Source organism: Eutrigla gurnardus (genome assembly GCF_963514095.1).
Source record: "Eutrigla gurnardus genome assembly, chromosome: 15".
NCBI classification, from domain to species: Eukaryota; Metazoa; Chordata; class Actinopteri; order Perciformes; family Triglidae; genus Eutrigla; species Eutrigla gurnardus.
Genome location: NC_139938.1, coordinates 21243773 through 21264652, shown reverse-complemented (window position 1 = coordinate 21264652; position 20880 = coordinate 21243773). Strand labels below are relative to the sequence as shown.

The 20880-nt window shown below is 41.7% G+C and overlaps 3 protein-coding genes and 1 long non-coding RNA gene across 4 annotated transcripts; 3 read left to right on the top strand and 1 right to left on the bottom strand.

Annotated features, from left to right (window-relative positions):
• Positions 1-1192: 1192 nt before the first annotated feature.
• On the top strand, positions 1193-3554 carry LOC311026285 (uncharacterized protein). Its single transcript, XM_084029746.1, has 7 exons — positions 1193-1390; positions 1815-1880; positions 2093-2121; positions 2217-2234; positions 2321-2734; positions 2820-3053; positions 3136-3554. The coding sequence occupies exons 5-7, from the start codon at positions 2468-2470 to the stop codon at positions 3385-3387; spliced, it is 753 nt and encodes a 250-aa protein (XP_083885872.1). The 5' UTR covers positions 1193-1390; positions 1815-1880; positions 2093-2121; positions 2217-2234; positions 2321-2467; the 3' UTR covers positions 3388-3554.
• On the bottom strand, positions 1193-18808 carry LOC311026286. Its single transcript, XR_014598466.1, has 4 exons — positions 18673-18808; positions 18478-18633; positions 8314-8508; positions 1193-1381 (listed from the first exon to the last, which is right to left on the bottom strand). It is a non-coding gene; the product is annotated as an uncharacterized lncRNA (long non-coding RNA).
• On the top strand, positions 6743-11401 carry LOC311026284 (uncharacterized protein). The gene is made up of 5 exons (XM_084029745.1): positions 6743-6894; positions 7824-8112; positions 8221-8517; positions 10538-10566; positions 10673-11401. The coding sequence occupies exons 2-5, from the start codon at positions 7824-7826 to the stop codon at positions 11021-11023; spliced, it is 966 nt and encodes a 321-aa protein (XP_083885871.1). The 5' UTR covers positions 6743-6894; the 3' UTR covers positions 11024-11401.
• Positions 16754-19902, top strand: LOC311026283 (uncharacterized protein). Its single transcript, XM_084029744.1, has 5 exons — positions 16754-16941; positions 18030-18315; positions 18424-18870; positions 19229-19257; positions 19364-19902. The coding sequence occupies exons 2-5, from the start codon at positions 18030-18032 to the stop codon at positions 19712-19714; spliced, it is 1113 nt and encodes a 370-aa protein (XP_083885870.1). The 5' UTR covers positions 16754-16941; the 3' UTR covers positions 19715-19902.
• Positions 19903-20880: the final 978 nt, after the last annotated feature.

Genomic DNA, 20880 nt, shown 5'->3' with positions numbered 1-20880 from the left:
ATAAAGCTCTGGAGTTTGGACGTGTGAAGTGTTTTCTCACATGAATTTGGACACTCTTAGAAATATACGATATTTGACCTCAATGGACATCAAATATTGAAGGAGCTGATAACTCTGGTCAACACTGAATGCAGACTGTTTCGCCCTACTTTGTGCAGCGTTGTCTCAGCTTTCCCTTTTTCCCTTTCACTGTCACCGTTCCCGTCGGTGAATGAGGGGAATCTTTCACATGTCAAGGTTCCTGTGTAGAAAAAGTCCTTTGAGATGAGTGCAGGACGTCTTCCTGCTTCATTCAAGTTGGGAAGGGGGGCATGCGCCCACAGTGATGGAACCGCCGTGATCATTTAAGTTCAGGTGTCATAGGCCAGGTCAGCTGATCACTGATCGAGTTTCCCTCTTGGACAGTTGAACTACGGCCCCCTTCTCAATCACAACGCTTGTTCATGAAGAACAAAGATCTGCTGTTGTAAATGCTGTCATAGAGTTAAGTAATCCTAATGACGCGTGTACATAAGTGACATAACGTTGCTCCTGCTGCAGATGGCTCTGGTGAAGTTAGAGACCAAGTGGAAAGCAGCTCTGACCTCCATCCTGGAGGAGCTGACGGAGCCGCAGCTCAGGAAGCTGCTGTTCAATCTGGACAAAATCCCTCAAGGTTTGAAAGCGGACAAACACCTACAAGACCTCCCTCATTTAATCGTCCAGTATTACGGGACTGAGGAGTCCATCATCGTCGTAAACCGCGAGATGAAGCAGATACCGAGGAACGACGCGGACGTCCAGGAGCAGCTGCGCCCCTTTGTGGAGAAAATGAAGAAGAAAGTCAAAAGTCAGTTCACGTCACGACTTTCATTCTTTAACGTAAAACAAGTTATGAATAGGAAGAACCGTTTCCTTCAGTCCAGTTACTTTAACTGGTTTGAATGTCTTTTTTCAGAGCCGGCGAGAAAACCTGCAGCTGACCCGGGGTCAGTGGGCAAGAAGCAAACACCTGCAGCTGACCCTGGGTCAGTGGGTAAGAAGCAAACACCTGCAGCTGACCCTGGGTCAGTGGGTAAGAAGCAAACACCTGCACCTGACCCGGGGTCAGTGGGCAAGAAGCAAACACCTGCAGCTGACCCGGGGTCAGTGGGCAAGAAGAGAACACCTGCAGCTGACCCGGGGTCAGTGGGCAAGAAGCAAACACCTGCACCTGACCCGGGGTCAGTGGGCAAGAAGAGAACACCTGTAGCTGACCCTGGGTCAGTGGGCAAGAAGCAAACACCTGTAGCTGACCCTAGGTCAGTGGGCAAGAAGAAAACACCTGCAGCTGACCCGGGGTCAGTGGGCAAGAAGAGAACACCTGCAGCTGACCCGGGGTCAGTGGGCAAGAAGCAAACACCTGCACCAGGTAGATACACACGCACACACACATACTGTATATATATATATATATATATATATATATACACACAGTTTCTTGAATGCGTTGAGATTTTTTCTAAAATATAAAACACGTCCCTGAGCCGCCACCTTTAACTTGGTTGCAGTGATGAACGTGGTTGCCACGGAGATTATTTTCTGCAATAATCCGTAATCCAAAAGGGAAACGTGGCTTTATGTTGAGGGAATGAGGGCGACGCCGACTTCCTGTTGGACTACAAAGCTACGTGGTTCGTTGTGGTTTTCTCTGGAACCCGGTTTCAATAGTTTTAATTTGCACCCTGCCCCAAAACGCCGTCGTCGTGGAAACGAACGGCCAGAGCATTAAAATTACTTTTGCGTATCGCGTTGAAAATGTTGCTGTGTATACAGACCCTGAATCTCTCTTTCAGGGACGAAGAGGAAGCGTGAGGACGACGGGCTGAAGGATGAGGCTCCACATCCGTCTGAAATCCTGGGTGGTTTGTTTTTTATTCAGTGATAATTAATCTACGATTAATCTGAAATTAATCTGCGAGATTTGTGAAGTCCAACTGGTTGGATCATCTCCAATATGGGTTCGAACAAGCGTCAGTATTAAGTGACATTAATTGGCCTCTCCTCGGGTTGTCATGGAAACACCTAAAATGTTGGTTGATAAATGGTTGATAACTTTTTCTCCTCTTAAAAGGTCAAGGGAGAAGCTGCCAACTCGACAGAGTAAGAGTTTTGGATATAAAATCAATGTTCAAACATTACATCAGTAAAGTGTTTTCAGATATAAAGTAAGCATGTCACTTCCTGTTGTTTTCCAGGGGAGGAACGCTCAATGGGTACGTTTTTCTTTCGCAGCTTCTGAAACTTGCATTTGTATTCACGTTAGTTTCACGCAGACTCGACTCCTCTCTCGTACCTGCAGAAGAAATCCATCCGGGATATTAAATCCGGTGGAATCCGGGAGACCGAAGGCTTCCAGGCGAGAGTCGTTCAGAAATCCGGTCTGCGTCCGACCAAAGACAGAAAGTTTTACTTTTTCCTGGCGGTCGCTGACGAGACGGCCAGCGTGATGGTGATCATATTTGAAAAAGGTTATTATGAGAAAATCAAGGAGGACAGCTCCTACATGTTCCACGGAAAGTTGATAAAAGACAAGGACGTTGTCAAGGTTACGGTGCAGAGCAAAGTGTGGGATATTAAATCTGTCGACGTCCCGGAGGAGCTCTTGCTGGAGGCCCGGGAACTCCTCTATCCAGAAAGACCGGTTGACTCCGTTAAAAAAGCCAAGCGATCGGACAAAGGGGCCGAAGTGAGCGTTCAAGGATCCGTGACAAGGGTGAGTTTAAAAGCACCGACTACCAAACAAACTGTTCTTTATGAAGCAGCTTTAGTTTTTAATATTCTCCGTTTTGTTTCTCCAGATTGATCCAGTCGGAAAAATAAAGGTGAATCACAAACGACAGATGATAAAGAGGCAAAGTTTTCTATTAACAGATGAGACGGATTCCGTCCAGATTGTAATGTGGGGCGAAGGAGCCGTTCAGCAGAGCAAAGGCTTGTCCATCGGAGACGTCGTTAAGGTCACCAACACTAAGGTCAATAAGTACCTGAAAACAATATCGCTGGACTCCACCGGCTTCACCACAATTCACAAGGTACCCGCGGGCAGCGACATCGTCTTAGCAACGACTTTCGGAATCTGTCACTAACCTTCTACTTCAATCTGTCCTGCTGCAGGTTCAAAGCGTCGGCATCCAGAAGGTGAGGATTGAGATTCTGGGAATCAGCAAAGCCACGAAGAAGGAGACCCACCTGGAGACGGAGCTAAACCAGCAGGTGCAAACGTTCGTCGTGGCCACTCGATGTCTGGCGAAGGCATTCGACTTCAAACCGGAGGGAGACTTCAAAGAGAAGCTCCTCAAAGAAATGCCATGTTCAGCAGAGGCAGAAATTCAAGGAGTTAAAATCATTAAAATCACAGTTGCTTAAGTTTGTTCCGGGCCCCAAGCGCCCCTGCTGGATAAACTCTGTAATAGAGTTCCTTAATGGCCCCCAACTGACCGATATAAATCCGACCAAACATGGTCAAGCTCCAGTGTTGATGATGTCATCATAAGACGTGTTTTACTGCTGGTTGTTGTTAATTTCATCAATAAAGTTTGATCTATAACATATCCAAATGTATTTGTTGATTGTATTTTGGAGTAGATATAGAAATAATAAAAAATACTCAAAGTACAAATAACTCAAATCTTTATGTAGAGTACACTTTTTTAATAATAATAATAATAATAAACCACTATTATAAAATATGAAGCAAACTTTACTCCTTTTAATGTGTGTGTTCTGTATTAATAAAATATTTTCACTCTTGATACTTTAAATAGAATGTACTTGTATCAAGTTTTCCGATGGAGAATTCTTACTGTAGTACAAATATCTGAGTACTTGTTATGGTCGACGTCGGGAAGCTGCCTATCGGAACTATGGGAAATACGAGTTGCTGACTCGAAGTTGCCCATGAACACCCCCTCGAGTCGAAATTCCTGAGTCGAGTTGACCAGAAGATCAGTGCTGGTAGCAGTTATTTATTTTTAACAGCACAACAAGTATCAGCTGTTTAGAATCTGTAATCTACGTACACTCAATCAATCGTATCCTTAACAAATGGACTCTAGTCTCAAGCTATCACGTTAGCTGACATCCAAAGTTTTGTTGTTTGCCTCTGTGACGTCATTTTATTTTTATCATAATGGAATAAACATTTTTCACGTAAAATACGTGGCTAACAGCTCACTGATTCTTAGGAATTTGGATAGAACATGTCCCACTAAGAAAAGTGCTAATTCTATTGGAAATTAATAACATTTTCATGAATAAAAATAATCTAGGTTATAATCAGGGGGTCCTTTGCACAAATGTAAGGTTATTTTATTGGTTTATTTTTAATTTGTATTCATTTAATGATCACATGCTGGCCTATTGCCTACAAAATCAGTTGTCCTCGGATAGAATTATCATTTCAACTTGATTAAAAAAAACAAAAAGTAATAATTTAATTTAATAATATCTTTGCCACATGAAAGTGTACATTGTAATATGTATTCAAAACACAAAAAGGTGAGTTTTGAACAATATTTACAATTATTTGTGGTTGCTCAAAATGTGTCCCACATATTCGTCACCACCGTCAGATATTTATAAAAAAGCAATAATAATCAGGCAACTACAAGGTCTACTACATTACTGAGGACCCCCTTTTCGAACCTTCAGCTCTACTGCATGCTTCAAGATCACTCAAGCTCCTGTAAGTTTGCTATTTTCTCTTAAACTTGTTCATATTTTTGGACACTGTTACTGTCGCAACCATAACATGTCAACACCGTCTCTTTTGTATAAAAAATATTAGATTAGATTATGACATAAATGTATACTTTTAAAGAAGAGGTTTGAAGTAGCTAGCAACAGAGGGGAAACAAGATAGCTAATATGAAGACCTCTTGCATATCATATGAAAGAGTAGGTTTTTGTCTGACAAAAACCTCCAAATGGTCCTCAACGGAGGCTAGAATATAATTGTTGATCACAATAAATACCAATATGACCTGTAATGTTTCATTAACCACTTTTATATTTTTATTTATGTAATTCCCCCTATATTTCTTTCTAGAATAAGCGGGATAATGGACTTCATGGCATTAGACTATCTGCATGTTGTGGCCGCATTACAACCTTGAACGTGCATTAACTTTGGATAGTCTAATGGTGTGTTATCCATTATCCCTTACTTATGCCATGTTCATTTGGCTTACTTCATTTGGGATGCACATACAGTAATGCACTACCTACCTACATAGCACATCATACAATATCCCTGGTAGGCTATACATCTCCAATGACTAAAGCCACATGAAAATGGCATGACAGCATTTATCCTAATCTAACATTCACTGTAATTCCCCCCAATTTCATTACACTCAACTTTGACTTTATCTATTTTAGGAAGCTATCTGTGGAGGAGAGAAGGAGAAAAAACAGGGAATATCAAAGGAAGCGGAGAGAGAAAATACACAATGAGGCAGAGTTAAAGGAGGAATACCTCAGAACAGAAAGGCAAAGATGGAAGAAGAGGGTGGAGGAAGGGAAGATAAAAAATATCAATGACTTGAATGAAAGGGACGAGGGAAGAGAAGTCAGAGAAAGACTTGGAAACATAAACAACATGTATCAAGAGAACGTAAGAGAAAGGGCTCAGATCACCCAGAAACTCCCCCAGACAGTTTATAATGTATTATTTTAGGGGGCACTAGATGACAGTTTAAGATGAGGTCAGTGATGCATTATACATTATTTCTACTGGTTATGACTTTATTTTTTTACTATGATTTGATATTTTATGATATGGGGATGGGATACTTCTAATAATGAGGTTGCTTAATTGTACCTTATATTCCTTGAAAAATGTTTATCACAGTGCTCAGGATTGTTATTTTATGGACCAAAAGTTAAATAAAGTTGTTAAGCAAGAAGCTATTGACTGGAGTGGTATACATTTGGGAATTGTATGCTGTAATGAGGCCACTGTCTGTCACCACCGTCAGTTCTAAAGTCACCACCGTCAGAGGGAGTTTTATTTGTTTGAAATGAATATGCTTACAATTTTTTATTCAGTGCTGTTGAGTTATTCAAGTAATAGTCTCTTTTAATACAAAAATATGTTTGTTAAATAAAAGAACATTACTCTTTCTATTTAGGCTTAAAGTAAATGTTGTATGATGTTAGATCTTTTAAAGGAGAACACGTGAAACAGTATAAAAAATGAACAAAATCGAATAATCAACATTAAACAGCATATATGTGTACTAAGAATGCCAGATAATGATTTAAAAACTCTAAATACAAATTAGACAAAATATATAAGAAATTATATGCTTTTTATTGTGTCTGACGGTGTTGACAGAGACCCAAGAATCAGTGAGCTACGACGGAGTATTAGGGCCAGACTAAGAGAAAAAATATATATATATTTTACGACAATAAAGTCGTAATATTACGAGAATAAAAGTCATAATATTACGAGAATAATAATTCAAACTTCACAGGTGGGGAAATTCCGACCAGCACATGAAGGCAGCATCTCTGTTCACGGGACATGAAAGTGAAACTTAAATGAGCTGTTGTTTGTCGGTTAAACCATTATTCTCTGGAAGGGAGGGGTTACTTTGAAATTAGATGTTTACGTCGGGATAAATTAAATCTCGTTGGTTTCTGCCAAGTTCACACTTTGAGACTTCCCGCCACTCGGACTACGTAGATGCGGAAGAAGAAAAGGACAACTTGAGTATTAATGAGTAATTAATTACGGACTTCATCGCTAATTCCTTCTGCCAGATGAAACGACGGGGAGATTAGTTGTTGAAAGAACAAACATATCTGGAGAAGAAAGACGATGTCAGGTCTGATTAACTGACTCCAGATCAACTGATCATATTGAAGGTTGGGGCTGAAAGCTGCATTTGACTGTGTTGGTGCTTCACTGCTTCTTGTTTATTAAGGTGGAAGTTATGAGTCGAGTCTCATTTCATCAGAATCTTTGGATCCCGTTCTGGTTTTTCAGCTGCGCATCTGATTAATTCATGATGACTCACTATGAAGTAAACAAACCCGTAATACCTGGAACACCTGAGGGCTATTGCACAAAACCTTGAGATCATAAGCCCTCGAAATAGGGATCTTTGTATTCTGCTCAGAAGAAATATACACGGACATAATGGGTATTTATTGAGGAACTAAAGATTAAACAATGTGAATAAAAGAATACAAATGGACTTAATATGAACACACACAAACACACAAACAGTGTACTTGAGATAAACTGATTAACAATAAAGCTCTGGAGTTTGGACGTGTGAAGTGTTTTCTCACATGAATTTGGACGCTCTTAAAAATATACGATATTTGACCTCAATGGACATCAAATATTGAAGGAGCTGATAACTCTGGTCAACACTGAATGCAGACTGTTTCGCCCTACTTTGTGCAGCGTTGTCTCAGCTTTCCCTTTTTCCCTTTCACTGTCACCGTTCCCGTCGGTGAATGAGGGGAATCTTTCACATGTCAAGGTTCCTGTGTAGAAAAAGTCCTTTGAGATGAGTGCAGGACGTCTTCCTGCTTCATTCAAGTTGGGAAGGGGGGCATGCGCCCACAGTGATGGAACCACCGTGGTCATTTAAGTTCAGGTGTCATAGGCCAGGTCAGCTGATCACTGATCGAGTTTCCCTCTTGGACAGTTGAACGACGGCCCCCATTTCAATCACAACGCTTGTTCATGAAGAACAAAGATCTGCTGTTGTAAATGCTGTCATAGAGTTGAGTAATCCTAATGACGTGTGTACATAAGTGACATAACGTTGCTCCTGCTGCAGATGGCTCTGGTGAAGTTAGAGACCAAGTGGAAAGCAGCTCTGACCTCCATCCTGGAGGAGCTAACGGAGCCGGAGCTCAGGAAGCTGCTGTTCAATCTGGACAAAATCCCTCAAGGTTTGAAAGCGGACAAACACCTACAAGACCTCCCTTATTTAATCGTCCAGTATTACGGGACTGAGGAGTCCATCATCGTCGTAGACCGCGAGATGAAGCGGATACCGAGGAACGACGCCGACGTCCAGGAGCTGCTGCGCCCCTTTGTGGAGAAAATGAAGAAGAAAGTCAAGAGTCAGTTCACGCCACGACTTTCATTCTTTAACGTGAAACAATTTATGAATAGGAAGAACCGTTTCCTTCAGTCCAGTTACTTTAACTGGTTTGAATGTCTTTTTTCAGATCCGGCGAGAAAATCTGCTGCTGACCCGGGGTCAGTGGGCAAGAAGCAAACACCTGCAGCTGACCCTGGGTCAGTGGGTAAGAAGAAAACACCTGCAGCTGACCCTGGGTCAGTGGGTAAGAAGAAAACACCTGCAGCTGACCCGGGGTCAGTGGGCAAGAAGCAAACACCTGCAGCTGACCCTGGGTCAGTGGGCAAGAAGAGAACACCTGCAGCTGACCCGGGGTCAGTGGGCAAGAAGCAAACACCTGCAGCTGACCCGGGGTCAGTGGGCAAGAAGCAAACACCTGCACCAGGTAGATACACACACACACACACATACTGTATATATATATATATATATATATATATATATATATATATATACACTCAACAAAAATATAAACGCAACACTTTTGTTTTTGCTCCCATTTTTCATGAGATGGACTTAAAGATCTAAAATTCATTCCAGATACACAACATTACCATTTATCTCAAACATTGTTCACAAATCTGTCTAAATGTGTGATAGTGAGCACTTCTGCTTTGCTGAGATAATCCATCCCACCTCACAGGTGTGCCACATCAAGATGCTGATCTGACATCATGATTAGTGCACAGGTGTACCTTATACTGCCCACAATAAAAGGCCACTCTGAAATGTGCAGTTTTGTCTCACAGCAAAATGCCACAGATGCCACAAGCATTGAGGGAGCGTGCAATTGGCATGCTGACAGCAGGAATGTCAACCAGATCTGTTGCTCGTGCATTGAATGTTCATTTCTCCACCATAAGCCGTCTCCAAAGGCGTTTCAGAGAATATGGCAGTACATCCAACCGGCCTCACAACCGCAGACCACGTGTAACAACACCAGCCCAGGACCTCCACATCCAGCAGGTTCACCTCCAAGATCGTCTGAGACCAGCCACTCAGACAGCTGCTGAAACAATTGGTTTGCATAACCAAACAATTTCTGCACAAACTGTCAGAAACCGTCTCAGGGAAGCTCAACTGCATGCTCGTCGTCCTCATCGGGGTCTTGACCTGACTCCAGCTCGTTGCCGTAACAGACTTGAGTGGGCAAATGCTCACATTCGATGGCGTCTGGCACGTTGGAGAGGTGTTCTCTTCACGGATGAATCTCGGTTTACATTGTTCAGGGCAGATGGCAGACAGCGTGTGTGGCGTCGTGTGGGTGAGCGCTTTGCTGATGTCAATGTTGTGGATCGAGTGGCCCATGGTGGTGGTGGGGTTATGGTATGGGCAGGCATCTGTTATGGACGAAGAACACAGGTGCATTTTATTGATGGCATTTTGAATGCACAGAGATACCGTGATGAGATCCTGAGGCCCATTGTTGTGCCATACATCCATGAACATCACCTCATGTTTCAGCAACATAATGCACGGCCCCATGTTGCAAGGATCTGTACACAATTCTTGGAAGCTGAAAATGTCCCAGTTCTTGCATGGCCAGCCTACTCACCGGACATGTCACCCATTGAGCATGTTTGGGATGTGCTTGACCGGCGTATACGACAGCGTGTACCAGTTCCCACTAATATCCAGCAACTTCGCACAGCCATTGAAGAGGAGTGGACCAACATTCCACAGGCCACAATTGACAATCTGATAAACTCTATGCGAAGAAGATGTGTTGCACTGCATGAGGCAGATGGTGGTCACACCAGATACTGACTGGTTCTGAGTCCCCAGACCCCCAATAAAGCAAAAAAAATGCACATTTCAGGGTGGCCTTTTATTGTGGACAGTCTAAGGCACACCTGTGCACTAATCATGATGTCAGATCTACATCTTGATGTGGCACACCTGTGAGGTGGGATGGATTATCTCAGCAAAGCAGAAGTGCTCACTATCACACATTTAGACTGATTTGTGAACAATGTTTGAGAGAAATGGTAATATTGTGTATCTGGAATGAATTTTAGATCTTTAAGTCCATCTCATGAAAAATGGGAGCAAAAACAAAAGTGTTGCGTTTATATTTTTGTTGAGTGTATATATATATATATACACACACAGTTTCTTGAATGCGTTGAGATTTTTTCTAAAATATAAAACACGTCCCTGAGCCGCCGCCTTTAACTTGGTGGCGGTGATAGGAAGTCATGTGACTTGGTGTAGTTCCTTTAAAACATGTAAATATCATGAACGACTTCCCGTTGGACTCCAAAGCTACGTGGTTCGTTGTGGTTCCTGCAGAACTCTATACTGAAGCACAACAACAACATCCTATTTGACTCATGAAGAAATGATCACCTGACGTTGACTCGTCAGCTTCAGTGATGAAAACGGTTTGTTTCTTTTTTTAAAAGGTCAAGCGAAGATCTGCCGAGCTGTCAAGGTGAGAGAGCGAGGTTCATTATGTTCGTTTTTAACGTCGGTATTCATGTCGGTATATGAGAACATGATCGACCATTAAACTGAATATAAATCACTTTTTTGTTCAGGCAGTTCCTGGTGCAGTCGGGAAGCCAGACTTGACCCCGGAACCACCTGGATCCAAAACCTATACGGTATCTGCAGAGACTGAATGTCGGTCCGTCTTTGCTCAGGTCCAGAGTGCCGTTGTCGAGACCGGGAGGATGAAAATAATTGGGGTCAAATCGTCCAACAAGACCAACACTCACCTGGTGGTCGAGTTCAACGGCCAGATGCGCTTGGTTTTTGCCACAACTCGACTTTTGGCGAACAAGTTCATCTTCAGTGCAGAAGACGCAGCGGGATTCTTTCGTGAGACGCAGCCGACGGTCGAAGCAACGATACAAGGAAATAAAATCACTGAGATTAAGTGGATGTAGGAGAAATACAGACGTCTGGAGGCGGAGCTAAACCAGCAGGTGCAAACGTTTGTCGTGGCCACTCGATGTCTGGCGAAGGCATTCGACTTCAAACCGGAGGGAGATTTCAAAGAGAAGCTCCTCAAGGAAATGCCGCGTTCAGCAGAGGCAGAAATTCAAGGAGTTAAAATCATTAAAATCACAGTTGTTTAAATTTGTTCCGGGCCCCCAGCGCCCCCTGCTGGATAAACTCTGTAATAGAGTTCCTTAATGGCCCCCAACTAACCGATATAAATCCGACCAAACATGGTCAAGCTCCAGTGTTGATGATGTCATCATAAGACGTGTTTTACTGCTGGTTGTTGTTAATTTCATCAATAAAGTTTGATCTATAACAAATCCAAATGTATTTGTTGATTGTATTCTGGAGTAGATATAGAAATAATAAAAAATACTCAAAGTACAAATAACTCAAATCTTTATGTAGAGTACACTTTTTTTTGAATAATAATAAACCACTAAAAATATGTAAAATATGTAGCAAACTTTACTCCTTTTAATGTGTGTGTTCTGTATTAATAAAATATTTTCACTCTTGATACTTTAAATAGAATGTACTTGTATCAAGTTTTCTGATGGAGAATTCTTACTGTAGTACAAATATCTGAGTACTTGTTATGGTCGACGTCGGGAAGCTGCCTATCGGAACTATGAGAAATACGAGTTGCCGACTCGGAGTTGCCCATGAAGACCCCCTCGAGTCGAAATTCCTGAGTCGAGTTGACCAGAAGATCAATGATGGTAGCAGTTATTTATTTTTAACAGCACAACAAGTATCAGCTGTTTAGAATCTGTAATCTACGTACACTCAATCAATCGTATCCTTAACAAATGGACTCTAGTCTCAAGCTATCACGTTAGCTGACATCCAAAGTTTTGTTGTTTGCTTCTGTGACGTCATTTTATTTTTATCATAATGGAATAAACATTTTTCCCGTAAAATACGTGGCTAACAGCTCACTGATTCTTAGGAATTTGGATAGAACATGTCCCACTAAGAAAAGTGCTAATTCTGTTCGAAATTAATAACATTTTCATGAATAAAAATAATCTAGGTTATAATCAGGGGGTCCTTTGCACAAATGTAAGGTTATTTTATTGGTTTATTTTTAATTTGTATTCATTTAATGATCACATGCTGGCCTATTGCCTACAAAATCAGTTGTCCTCAGATAGAATAATCATTTCAACTTGATTAAAAAAAACAAAAAGTAATAATTAATTTAATAATATTTTTACTACATGAAAGTGTACATTGTAATATGTATTCAAAACACAAAAAGGTGAGTTTTGAACAATATTTACAATTATTTGTGGTTGCTCAAAATGTGTCCCACATATTCGTCACCTCCGTCAGATATTTATAAAAAAGCAATAATAATCAGGCAACTACAAGGTCTACTACATTACTGAGGACCCCCTTTTCAAACCTTCAGCTCTACTGCATGCTTCAAGATCACTCAAGCTCCTGTAAGTTTGCTATTTTCTCTTAAACTTGTTCATATTTTTGGACACTGTTACTGTCGAAACCATAACATGTCAACATGTATAAAATTGTATTTTGTATAAAAAATATTAGATTAGATTATGACATAAATGTATACTTTTAAAGAAGAGGTTTGAAGTAGCTAGCAACAGAGGGGAAACAAGATGGCTAATATGAAGACCTCTTGCATATCATATGAAAGAGTAGGTTTTTGTCTGACAAAAACCTCCAAATGGTCCTCAACGGAGGCTAGAATATAATTGTTGATCACAATAAATACCAATATGACCTGTAATGTTTCATTAACCACTTTTATATTTTTATTTATGTAATTCCCCCTATATTTCTTTCTAGAATAAGCGGGATAATGCACTTCATGGCATTAGACTATCTGCATGTCGTGGCCGCATTACAACCTTGAACGTGCATTAAAGTGTAAGTTTGGCGGAAATTGAAAATAAAGCTATTTTCTGAATGAAAATACATCAACTAAGCCGTGGAGGAAGTAATTTTCGCTCATCACGCAGTTCAGAGCTAGCACGGGCGGGAGCTAGAGTCCAAAATCGCAAACAGTGGGTTAGCATGGGGCCAACAACCACACGCTTTCAAAATCGCATTTTTAAACCACTAACATTGCTCAATACAGCGCCAAACCTCGTCAGCAGCTTGCTCTGGGTGTCTACACATAAAACGAAGCACCAACAACTCAGTTCATAAACCCGAAGTTTATAACAGAAGACAGTTAAGAACACTCACCAATTCTACCCCTGCCAGCTCCTCGCGAAGGATAGTCCGTAAGTGTCGATTACCGAACGCAATGCAAAAGTGAAAGTGAAACTGAAGATTTCGCCCAAATAAAACGAGTATACTTTTAAATTAGTGGCAGTTTGGCCAAATATAAGTTAATAACGGTGGGTAAAAACGTCGGGATAGTTTGTATACACTTCCAATCAGTTCAAGACAGCAGCCTTATCTGAAGCACATTCATGTCACGCGAGATCTCACACGGGAACACGAGAGCTGCGTTCGGTAATCGACACTTACGGACTATCCTTCGCGAGGAGCTGGCAGGGGTAGAATTGGTGAGTGTTCTTAACTGTCTTCTGTTATAAACTTCGGGTTCATGAACTGAGTTGTTGGTGCTTCGTTTTATGTGTAGACACCCAGAGCAAGCTGCTGACGAGGTTTGGCGCTGTTTTGAGCAATGTTAGTGGTTTAAAAATGTGATTTTGAAAGCGTGTGGCTGTTGGCCCCATGCTAACCCACTGTTTGCTATGTTGGACTCTAGCTCCCACCCGTGCTAGCTCTGAACTGCGTGATGAGCGAAAATTACTTCCTCCACGGCTTAGTTGATGTATTTTCATTCAGAAAATAGCTTTATTTTCAATTTCCGCCAAACTTACACTTTAACTTTGGATAGTCTAACGGTGTGTTATCCATTATCCCTTACTTATGCCATGTTCATTTGGCTTACGTCATTTGGGATGCACATACAGTAATGCACTACCTACCTACATAGCACATCATACAATATCCCTGGTAGGCTATACATCTCCAATGACTAAAGCCACATGAAAATGGCATGACAGCATTTATCCTAATCTAACATTCACTGTAATTCCGCCCAATTTCATTACACTCAACTTTGACTTTATCTATTTTAGGAAGCTATCTGTGGAGGAGAGAAGGAGAAAAAACAGGGAATATCAAAGGAAGCGGAGAGAGAAAATACACAATGAGGCAGAGTTAAAGGAGGAATACCTCAGAACAGAAAGGCAAAGATGGAAGAAGAGGGTGGAGGAAGGGAAGATATTCCGGCACATATGGGTGTGAAAGGGAATAAGGAGGCGGATGAGATGGCAAAGAAGGCAGTGAAGGAGGAAAGTGTGCAAATTCAGTTGCAATATGGGGCACCAGAGTATAGTGAAATAATAAACAGGTCTCTAAAAGAGGAGTGGCAAAAGTCTTGGGAGAAGGAAAGGAAAGGAAGGGCATATTTTTCAGTGCAGGAAAGAGTAAGTAAAGAGGAGTGTACTTACAGGTGCAGTAGGAAAGACTCTGTAGTAATCTCGAGATTGAGACTTGGACACTGTAGGCTGAGGAGTGGGTTGGCTCTGATTGGTAAGCATCCTGATGGCAAATGTGAGTGTGGAGATAGTGAGACAGTGAAACATGTACTACTCCAGTGCAAAATATACTCCAGTCAGAGAAGGACTCTCTTCAAGAAACTTGGAGCAGATGGGGAAACTGTTTTTAATATGCGAACACTTCTAAATCTAGATTCTTGGGTTAAAACAAAGAAATTGGTGGATTATCTTCACAAAACAGGATTGTACAAAAGGATTTGATGTAGTCCTTAATAACAAACTGTAGGGGCAGCAATACGCCAAAGCTGCGTCTAGTCTGCCTAACTAAAGAAGAAGAAGAAGACGGAGCTACGTCACCCCACATCACAAACAAGGAAGTAAACCAGCAGCTGAAAAGTGCGGGAACTTTCAAATAATTGTCATTGTTCGCGGGAGGAGGAGAACTGTGAGTTTACAGCCAGAGCTTTTTAAAGTCAACAGTCAACATAGAAATACATATATTCAACGGTGAAACATCTACAACTGAATATTATTTTAATTGCTTTTGTAGATCAGCAGGACGACAGGCAGAACGACAGGTTTTTATCTCCACGAGGGGAAAGTCTGAGTTGTTTCCATCAAAGTCCAGCTGGCATAAACGTGAGTCGTATAGTAAAATAATATGAATACAAACGATTAACTGGATGTTTATAATTTAGACGGTTTCTTTTAAGATTCAAAGGGTTCATTGTCATATGTACAGTAAAGAACCGTGTTTCCCTGTACAATGAAAGTCTTTAGGATCTTAGAATTGTGTTTTCTCATGAATGATGGCCGTCGTCTGGGAGAGTGTATACTTAGTTTAGGGCTGCACGATTCTGGAAAAAATGTGAATCACGATTTTTTTGCTTAGAATTGAGATCACGATTCTCTTGCACGATTTTTTTCCACAAAATGTTTATTGCACTGATGAACTTTAACAAAACAAAAAAACGTTTGTTGCTTTGGGAGAGGCATAGTAGTAGTTCTATCATTGGAAGATAAGTAATTTTTACAAAAGTTAAAAAAAAAAATTCTCTGTGGACACTAGAGCATGACACGGGAGTGGATTTTCACTCCCGTCCCATCCCACTCCCAGAGAAAAAATCCCATCCCATCCCATCCAACTCCGTTTTTTTTTTTTTTTCATCACATTCAACTCGCATGAATCTATGCAATATTTGCGACTTCCCAATAAAGTCAGTTAATCTCACCGACGGATCATTGTGTTGGACTTTAGTCTGTAGCTCTCGCTTCCCGGCTTCATCGCCTCTACCTCCCTCCGCACATTTAACTTCCGGTAGTGGCCGGCCCGGCCGGAAGTCAAAGCACTGTTGGATGTGTAGTTCTTTTGACTTGCTAAAGCAAGTCAAAATAGTTTTGGCTCACTGAAAGATGACGTGTCTGTCCTTTTGGTTGTTTAACACGGCTGAAAATCATCATCTACTAGGCGAATTCGACCTGATGTAGCCGCCTGCAGCGCGCTACCTAACGTGATGTATTGTGGGTTGAAAGCGATGCATGATGGCTAGAATTGTGTCCGACTTAGCAGCCGACTGCAAAGACGTCACAGGGTCGCGACCATATCACGTGACCCAAAACATCGCGGGAACAAGTTTTTAAGAGGCGCTTCTTGCAGCGCTTGGCAGCGCGGTCCACGGTGGCTGCAACCGGCTTGTCCACACCTCCGCTACAGTGGAATGGTTCTCATTGGTTAAAAGTTCAATGACGTGTGTTCAGGTCCGCACTCGGCGGACCTGAACATTAAATCTTTTAATGTCTGCACTGTTTTTAATTATTGCAAATATGTTTTTATTCTCCTTTCTTTCTGTAATGCATTTTTAAATTTTTTATTATTTTCTTTTAATTCTTCTATTTATTTATTCTCACTTTGTTGTATGATGTGAAGCACTTTGAGTCTGCCTTGTGTATGAAATGTGCTATACAAATAAAGTTGCCTTGCCTTGCCTTGCCTTACTGCATTTTTTTTTTTTTTTTTGGCCGGACAAAGCACCTGAACGTGACATTCTCGTAATTCAAACTTCACAGGTGGGAAAATTCCGACCAGCACATGAAGGCAGCATCTCTGTTCACGGGACATGAAAGTGAAACTTAAATGAGCTGTTGTTTGTCGATTAAACCATTAGTCTCTGGAAGGGGGAGAGCGATTACTTTGAAATTAGATGTTTACGTCGGGATAAATTAAATCTCGTTGGTTTCTGCCAAGTTCACACTTTGAGACTTCCCGCCACTCGGACTACGTAGATGCGGAAGAAGAAAAGGACAACGTGAGTATTAATGAGTAATTAATTACGGACTTCATCGCTAATTCCTTCTGCCAGATGAAACGACGGGGAGATTAGTTGTTGAAAGAACAAACATATCTGGAGAAGAAAGACGATGTCAGGTCTGATTAACTGACTCCACATCAACTGATCAGATTGAAGGTTGGGGCTGAAAGCTGCATTTGACTGTGTTGGTGCTTCACTGCTTCTTGTTTATTAAGGTGGAAGTTATGAGTCGAGTCTCATTTCATCAGAATCTTTGGATCCCGTTCTGGTTTTTCAACTGCGCATCTGATTAATTCATGATGACTCACTATGAAGTAAACAAACCCGTAATACCTGGAACACCTGAGGGCTATTGCACAAAACCTTGAGATCATAAGCCCTCGAAATAGGGATCTTTGTATTCTGCTCAGAAGAAATATACACGGACATAATGGGTATTTATTGAGGAACTAAAGATTAAACAATGTGAATAAAAGAATACAAATGGACTTAATATGAACACACACAAACACACAAACAGTGTACTTGAGATAAACTGATTAACAATCAAGCTCTGGAGTTTGGACATGTGAAGTGTTTTCTCACATGAATTTGGACGCGCTTAGAAATATACGATATTTGACCTCAATGGACATGAAATATTGAAGGAGCTGATAACTCTGGTCAACACTGAATGCAGACTGTTTCGCCTTACTTTGTGCAGCGTTGTCTCAGCTTTCCCTTTTTCCCTTTCACTGTCACCGTTCCCGTCGGTGAATGAGGGGAATCTTTCACATGTCAAGGTTCCTGTGTAGAAAAAGTCCTTTGAGATGAGTGCAGGACGTCTTCCTGCTTCATTCAAGTTGGGAAGGGGGGCATGCGCCCACAGTGATGGAACCACCGTGGTCATTTAAGTTCAGGTGTCATAGGCCAGGTCAGCTGATCACTGATCGAGTTTCCCTCTTGCACAGTTGAACTACGGCCCCCTTCTCAATCACAACGCTTGTTCATGAAGAACAAAGATCTGCTGTTGTAAATGCTGTCATAGAGTTGAGTAATCCTAATGACGCGTGTACATAAGTGACATAACGTTGCTCCTGCTGCAGATGACTCTGGTGAAGTTAGAGACCAAGTGGAAAGCAGCTCTGACCTCCATCCTGGAGGAGCTGACGGAGCCGGAGCTCAGGAAGCTGCTGTTCAATCTGGACAAAATCCCTCAAGGATTGAAAGCGGACAAACACCGACAAGACCTCCCTCATTTAATCGTCCAGTATTACGGGACTGAGAAGTCCATCATCGTCGTAGATCGCGAGATGAAGCGGATACCGAGGAACGACATCGCCGTCCAGGGGCAGCTGCGCCCCTTTGTGGAGAAACTGAAGAAAGTCAGAAGTCAGTTCACGTCACGACTTTCATTCTTTAACGTAAAACACGTTATGAATAGTAAGAACCGTTTCCTTCAGTCCAGTTACTTTAACTGGTTTGAATGTCTTTTTTCAGATCCGGCGAGAAAATCTGCAGCTGACCCGGGGTCAGTGGGCAAGAAGCAAACACCTGCAGCTGACCCTGGGTCAGTGGGTAAGAAGCAAACACCTGCAGCTGACCCTGGGTCAGTGGGTAAGAAGAAAACACCTGCAGCTGACCCGGGGTCAGTGGGTAAGAAGCAAACACCTGCAGCTGACCCTGGGTCAGTGGGCAAGAAGCAAACACCTGCAGCTGACCCTGGGTCAGTGGCTAAGAAGAAAACACCTGCAGCTGACCCTGGGTCAGTGGGCAAGAAGCAAACACCTGCAGCTGACCCTGGGTCAGTGGGCAAGAAGAAAACACCTGCAGCTGACCCGGGGTCAGTGGCTAAGAAGCAAACACCTGCAGCTGACCCGGGGTCAGTGGGTAAGAAGCAAACACCTGCACCAGGGTCAGTGGGTAAGAAGCAAACACCTGCACCAGGTAGATACACACACACACACACACATACTGTATATATATATATATATATATATATACACACACAGTTTCTTGAATGCGTTGAGATTTTTTCTAAAATATAAAACACGTCCCTGAGCCGCCGCCTTTAACTTGGTGGCAGTGATAGGAAGTCATGTGACTTGGTGTAGTTCCTTTAAAACATGTAAATATCATGAACGACTTCCCGTTGGACTACAAAGCTACATGGTTCGTTGTGGTTCCTGCAGAACTCTATACTGAAGCACAACAACAACATCCTATTTGACTCATGAAGAAATGATCACCTGACGTTGACTCGTCAGCTTCAGTGATGAAAACGGTTTGTTTCTTTTTTTAAAAGGTCAAGCGAAGATCTGCCGAGCTGTCAAGGTGAGAGAGCGAGGTTCATTATGTTCGTTTTTAACGTCGGTATTCATGTCGGTATATGAGAACATGATCGACCATTAAACTGAATATAAATCACTTTTTTGTTCAGGCAGTTCCTGGTGCAGTCGTGAAGCCAGACTTGACCCCGGAACCACCTGGATCCAAAACCTATACGGTATCTGCAGAGACTGAATGTCGGTCCGTCTTTGCTCAGGTCCAGAGTGCCGTTGTCGAGACCGGGAGGATGAAAATAATTGGGGTCGAATCGTCCAACAATACCAACACTCACCTGGTGGTCGAGTTCAACGGCCAGATGCGCTTGGTTTTTGCCACAACTCGACTTTTGGCGAACGAGTTCAACTTCAGTGCAGAAGACGCAGCGGGATTCTTTCGTGAGACGCAGCCGACGGTCGAAGCAACGATACAAGGAAAGAAAATCACTGAGATTAAGCGGATGTAGGAGAAATACAGACGTCTGTAGAACTGGCCGACTTTGAGTTCCCAGTTAGCATGGTTAGCATGGTTAGCGAGGTCAGGGAGGTTAGCGAGGTCAGCGTGTCCTCCTGCTGTTTAGTTCGGCGTCCTACAAAAAGTACAACTGTCTGTCCTCATTTCCCGTTTGTTCTTAATAAAAGTCTCCAGATGTGACCTCACCTTCCCTGGCTCCTATTGGTTGATGGATGGCGCTCATGATATCATTGGTTGGGACTCACCAGAGGAGGGAAGTTAACGAAGTATAAATACTTAATTCTTGTACTCAAGCAGAATTTTCAGGTATCTGTACATTACTTGAGTATTTATTTTCGTGACAACTTTGTACTTTTACTCCCGACATGTTTAAACAGACATCTGTATCTTTCTACTCACATTTTCAAAATGGCTCGTTACTTAGTTTTAATGCATTCGAGGGGAATTATTGATTATTTTCTCATGAATATGACGAGATTCAGATAGTCTTGTAAAAAAAACAACCAGTAGAAATGTACTTCTTAGTGATACTTTTGAGTACATTTCAGTACTTTTTCATTTTTACATGAGTAAAGTAGAACAATCAGTACTTCTACCAGTCTTTTTGAACACAAGTATTTGTACTTCTACTTGAGTACAGGACGTCTGACTCCGCTTCTACCAGCCAATGTAAACATGCTTCATACTTTCCTTTCCTGTTAGAATACAATTTTGAATTTTGACTCCACTTTTCTTTTTAATTGCGATTATTCAATTTGACTGAGTTTGTGAATTAAAAGCGTTTGAAAAAGTATTTTCAGGTATAAATTTCACCTCTACTTTAAGGATTATTATAACAAAATCAGACCGATAAAATAAAACGCTGCCGGTGGAGAAATAGTATGAACATTACTAAAACAAATAAAAACTAAAATGATAGCTTGAGACAAAGACTAGACAGGCCGCCAAAAACAACACTAGTGAAGGATTCCTTTATGTGGTTCACAAAGTTCACAGAGAGCTTCATGAATGAACGCAGGAATACAGGAATCCTGAAGCTAATTTCAATACCTTTTTAAGACTTTTTCAAGACCATCCCAATATGTTTTAATACCTCACCGCCACTTCAATATGCAACATTTACATCAGACACTTATAACTTAACAGTTTTAGTTTGTG